Source organism: Pseudomyrmex gracilis, unplaced genomic scaffold (genome assembly GCF_002006095.1).
Source record: "Pseudomyrmex gracilis isolate BER0280 unplaced genomic scaffold, ASM200609v1 scaffold_1824, whole genome shotgun sequence".
Classification (NCBI taxonomy): domain Eukaryota; kingdom Metazoa; phylum Arthropoda; class Insecta; order Hymenoptera; family Formicidae; genus Pseudomyrmex; species Pseudomyrmex gracilis.
The window spans coordinates 3,310-8,859 of record NW_018022408.1 but is presented as its reverse complement, the minus strand read 5'-3'; the positions used below and the strand labels follow the sequence as shown (position 1 = coordinate 8,859).

The 5,550-nt window shown below is 34.2% G+C and overlaps 2 protein-coding genes across 2 annotated transcripts in view; one reads left to right on the top strand and one right to left on the bottom strand.

Moving 5' to 3' along the window:
- Positions 1–2,038, top strand: part of LOC109862472 — a 5,478-nt gene extending 3,440 nt beyond the window's left edge. The window contains exon 3 of the mRNA XM_020442538.1: positions 1,497–2,038. Coding sequence (XP_020298127.1) covers positions 1,497–1,546 — 50 coding nt within the window. The 3' untranslated portion in view covers positions 1,547–2,038. The remainder of the gene's footprint in view (positions 1–1,496) is intronic.
- A 1,593-nt stretch (positions 2,039–3,631) lies between these two features.
- On the bottom strand, positions 3,632–5,320 carry LOC109862470. Its single transcript, XM_020442537.1, has 2 exons — positions 5,092–5,320; positions 3,632–4,830 (listed from the first exon to the last, which is right to left on the bottom strand). The coding sequence occupies exons 1-2, from the start codon at positions 5,278–5,280 to the stop codon at positions 3,718–3,720; spliced, it is 1,302 nt and encodes a 433-aa protein (XP_020298126.1). The 5' UTR covers positions 5,281–5,320; the 3' UTR covers positions 3,632–3,717.
- Positions 5,321–5,550: the final 230 nt, after the last annotated feature.

Genomic DNA, 5,550 nt, shown 5'->3' with positions numbered 1-5,550 from the left:
CTGTGTGATATTTCAGGGATGTGATATCACATGATATCACGAAAATGACGTAGAAACGATATCATTCTACAATCAAATGATATCATGTGCCGTCTGGGCGGTATCATTGACAAAGCAATTTTGCTCTCTCACCTGATTTTTCACAAGGAAAACTTGGTCAAAGCTATACAGATCTTGTTGTCCAACGATTATCCATTGGATTTGATTTTCAAAACTGTTAATAGAAGATTGCATTATTTATTTAATAACAAGTTGAATTTGGTGAGCGGCGGGATTGCCTCGAGTGAGACTTGTTCGGGTGACGGAGAGAATTTTTTCACTGTGCTCTTTTTACCGGGAGTAACTGATAATATTTCTAGATCTCTGAAAACTTTAAATTTCAAACTTTCTTATAGAAATTTGAATACATTGAAATGTTTTATACAGGTAATAAGGACAGACTTGTTCCGACATCTAACAGTAATGTTGTTTACCGAATTAACTGCTCTTCTTGTGACGCTTTGTATGTGGGCCAAACGAGCAGACAATTGCGCACAAGATTAACCGAACACTAGCGCAATTTTTATCAAAAGTACGAATGCCAGTCTGTGGTTAGCAGACACCGTAGTGATTTGGGACATGATTTTACATGAGGGGAAGTTCAGATTCTTGACAATGAACAATTTTATAATAAGAGACTTATCTCAGAAATGTTACACATAAAGATGCAAAAAAAAACGGCTTAAATGTAATGATGGACCTACCTCTTGCAGGCTAAAAAAGAAATTACCACAAGATCTATTACCAGACCATAGATGTTCTGTTTAGTTTCACCAGGGAAGAGGTGATGAACCCTCCCTGTGCATGTCTGTTATATATGAACAAATCTATTGCTGAATGTCCTACAAAATGGACAGATTGTAATATTCTTGGAAGTCCAAAAAAAATATAATAAAGGATACTGAACTTCTAGATCCTGTGTATGCGCCTTTACTCGCGAGGCTTTGTAAATGAGCCCTTATTTGCGACTTCACTTCTCCCCCCCCCCAGTCATTACGCAATGCGTTTACGTGGTGCCGTGGTATTTGTTATGCTTTCAAGAGATTTTCGTGACTTCAGGTTATAATCTATCAATTATTTGTAAGTTTTAATTACCCATAAATCATAATTATTCTCTGACTTTTATTTATTTTATTTTTTGACTTTTATTACATATTTAACTTATATATTTAAAGAATTTGAGATGTGATAACATGTTGTCTAACTGCCATATTTCTCTCGCTTGCCGACATGCGTTAACGGTACCCGTACCATTGACTTTGATGTGCGTATAAATCTTTATGTAATATTTATATTAATTTTATCTTTATTCATTTATTTTTTATTATTTATTTTTTATCTTTATTTTTTTATTTTTTATTTTTTATTTGTATCTTGCTATATCTTGTCACTATGTTCTGCGCATTCTGCCTGATTTTGTATTTATTTTGTGTTTATTTTGTCATTTGTATGTTTAGTGAGGCTGAAGATGATCGAAACGTTCCTTGATAATCTTCTTTTGGACTAATTTTTTCAAGCCACATCTATCTGGGCTCTAGAGCTGGAAAGTCTATTTTACTTATTTAATAATAATAGTAGTTATAGTAATAGAAATAAGTAAAAATAACATATATACATATATATACATAGTGGCGGGATTTATCCTGTCACAACATTATGCATCATACGTTGAGTTAAATTATTTCAGGAAAAGGGGGTGCAGGGAGAGAGGCAAAGCCCCTTCTCCTGCGAGGGAGCGAAGCCCCTCCTGCCTACTCGTGTCATACAAACAACATATTTACTTCAGAAATCGACGGTGTTGGAAAACAAAGAATTCATTTGTGAAACTTGATTTGTTTCTACCTCGAAAACTAAAGCCAAGCGACGGTAACATGTATAGAGAAAAGTTGTTCAGAATAACGTTCTCAACAACATATTTTAAGCTTATTGAAATTGGTGAGAAAATCCACTTTGTAAATAATTACCATATATACAGGGTGTTTGACAACAAACAAGCCGACGTGTGTAGGTAGATCAGATCATTCTAAACAGAAAAGTTATGCATCATTTTGCAAAATTCGCAATAGTTATTGAGATATGAATTAATAAATGTGAGCCAATGAGGGCGCGGGAAGCGATGATCAGACTCTATAGACGTGCACAATTATCAGCTCTACTCCTTGCTCGCCGCTGCTTGCTACGTACAGTCGGCGTCAATGAATCGTTTCGTGGACGCGGGGAGCTAGGGGTAAGAGAGACGGTATTCCCTAGCAGTAAATACTGTAATTGGTCAATTCATCAAAATCTGCTACAGTTAGTTAGTGCGGCGCCCGTTGGCAGTACTTACTCCTAGGGAATATCGTCTCTCTTACTCCTGGCTCCCGGGGCTACGAAACGATTCATTGACGCCGACTGTACCGCCAAATAGCGCTCGATCGCAAAAAACTGAGTCGTGCTTGTTTGTTTACTCCGTCTCTCGTTACTAAGACATTACATGAGAGAAGCCAGTTTTCTTTCTATCTAATAATCGTGCACGTCTATAGAGTCCGATCATTGCTCTTCGCGCTCTTATTGGCTCACATTTATTAATTTATATCTCAATAACTATTGCAAATTTTGCAAAATGGTAAATAACTTTTCTGTACAGAATCCGATTTACCTACACATATCAGCTTGTTTGTTTGTTGTCAGACACCCTGTATATATATGCTAATAAAATTGAAATTTTAATATTAAAATTTTAATGTTTGTAAATAGCTATTCAGAAGTATTTTTGATATTACTAGAATTAAACATATTATTTATACAAAATACGTATACAATATATCTTGAGAATTTTATATTATATTTTTATGTAATATATATTTCTACAACATTGCTGGAACATTTCGGCGAAGTATTAATATTGTATGTCTCTAAAACGTCTTTGCAATATTACATTGCAACTTCTTATGTTGCAACGTTTCTGATAATATTGATAATTTCGATTCTGTATGGGTTGTTATATAAAAACTAAAACTTTCGTGACATTTGTTCCAAAACTGTCGAATAAATGAAAATAGCTTTTTCAAAATTTGGCTCTTTCATGCCTTTCACTTTTCCCCTAATCAGCAGCTGATTATTAACGCTAATATTGTAAGTTTTCGTTGTGTTTCTTATTTCTTGCGTTTGTTTTTGGTGTGTGTACTTTTTACCTTTATATTTCAGAATTTTCACTTGGATTGATTTTATATTTCATTCTGGATGACTCGGAGAAATCGGACTACATTTTATGAACAACAGAAAAGTAACAACACAAAAGTTTTTACACGTATAAGTACACTATCCGAGACCGTTATTTGGAATGAAACATTTATATAATTCACAACTATATATATATATATATCTTCAATTTTTCTTTAAATTTGTTATTTTTGCGACTGAAGAAACTTCTGGTGTAAGATTGAAACATTTTGCTATGAATTTACTGTGTTGTGTGTGTGTGTGTGTGTGTGTGTGTGTGTGTGTGTGTGCGCGTGCGAGCGCGCGCGTGTGTATGTGTACGTGTAACACCGCTTAAATATATTTAAATCCATTTTGCTCATATTTGATCTCTTTTATTATTTTTATTTGTTTATACAGCTATGTTTAATTTATTATTTTTTTACATACATTATCTTACAAACGTGTTATTATAAATAGTGATAGTGTCATATTATATCACATCGCTTTTATGTTTGCACGCGGGATATAGAAGAACTTTCGACGATCAACCAAATCTTCTAACATATTTAGATCGGGCAATATAGATGGGAACTCAAAAAAAAGATTAGAGTACGTAGTTACTGATGATACCTGGCTGGGACTGAAAAGATATGTATTTTTGTCGAGATCGTTACGATTGCTAGGTGTATAATATGTTTCCGTAGTTGTTGGTTGTTTCGGATAATAGGGATCATACTCCAGTTTATTCGGTACTAATGGCTTTAAGGAAAATGTCAAAGCGTACACGGGAAGTTCTGTGGTAGGCTGTATAGTAGTTGTACGAGTGTTTGCTTGAATTGATTTCAGTGTCTCTGAGTAGGGATGATAGTCACTGTCGTAACTCAAGATGGATTTGTCACGTGAAGAACAAGGCGGATACTGGGTAGAGTATGCTAACAATCTCGTGGGCGAAGAGCTCGCGATTGACTCCAATGCACGACTCGGATACGCTGTGTTCTTATCTCGTGCAAAAGTGTGAACTTCTGATGATGATAAAGACAACGACTTTGGTAAATTTAATTTATTGTTATGTAAATTCCAATTAACTTCGATAGGCGTTTGAGTACTAGAAAGTGTTGGGCGATTCTTTGAATTAACGTTGTATTTTATGAAAGTGATTCGATCAGTTTGATTTTGCGTTTGATTCTGATCTTGCAAGAATAGACGCGCGCTGAATATGAAGCCAGATTGCAACTTATTAGACACAGATTTATCAGGCCGTTGAATTACTTGAAAAGAACGTGAAATTGATAGTTGATGATTGTCAAGCAACGCACTTGATGCAATTGTGGATTTTATCGATGGAGTTGTATGTATCTTTTCTCTATCAACGTTCTTATTTGGAAATCTACTTGACGGGTGAGAGATAGTTTGACATTTTACAAGATGAGCATGGTCACATATCAAAGCATCCTGCCGAAAAGCTGTTTCCTCGGGACATCGATAACTGAATTTATTTCCGTGATCATCGCACATGTGATATACTCTGCAATTTGCCTCGATGTCAGCATAAAATCCCATTGGCCGGTTAATACAAGAAAAGTTGGTTCTTACACTTGGAAGAGTATTCTGTGCAAAAAAAAACATCACATAAGTGATATATAAGTTGAACATAATATTTTTGAATAAAGAATCTGTTTTTAATATACATCTGTCTTGTAGTTAATAGCTCGATTAACTATTACATAAGATTATTAAATACTTTTGTTTATAATCTACTAAAAATTTATATAATTATATAATTATAAGCAATTTATATAATTATAAGCATATTTTATCTAATGTATACATTATTTCTTAACATAGTTTTGGAGTTCTTTCGCTACTTACAAAAACTTCTTCGGCGTAGACAATGGTCACAAGTAGTGCAGATTGTACAAAATACAATAGTAAATTCCAGTAAAATGTTATTTGCCACAACCAAGTGAAAATTAATAACAAAATACGCATGTTTAAGGGACGATTAAGTGAAAAGTAATAAAATCTACCGCTCTTACACTGTCTAGAAACTCTTTGCATAGCAATACAGCGAGTAAAGAGTTTGAGTGAAAGTTACTCGAGGATGAGTCTATAAAGATTCCTTTCTCTTTTTCTTATTCCCTTCTTTCCTCTTCTCTCTTCTCCTGTTTCTCTCTCCCTCTCTCTCTCTCTTTCTCTTTCTCTCTTTCTCTCTCTATGTTTCTTTCTCTCTACCTTTCCTGATATCTTGTTTATTCCTATTCTACGCATCTTCTCTTTATTCTTTCGGTTTTTAATTTGAGTAAAATAAAAGAAACAAATACTAATAAA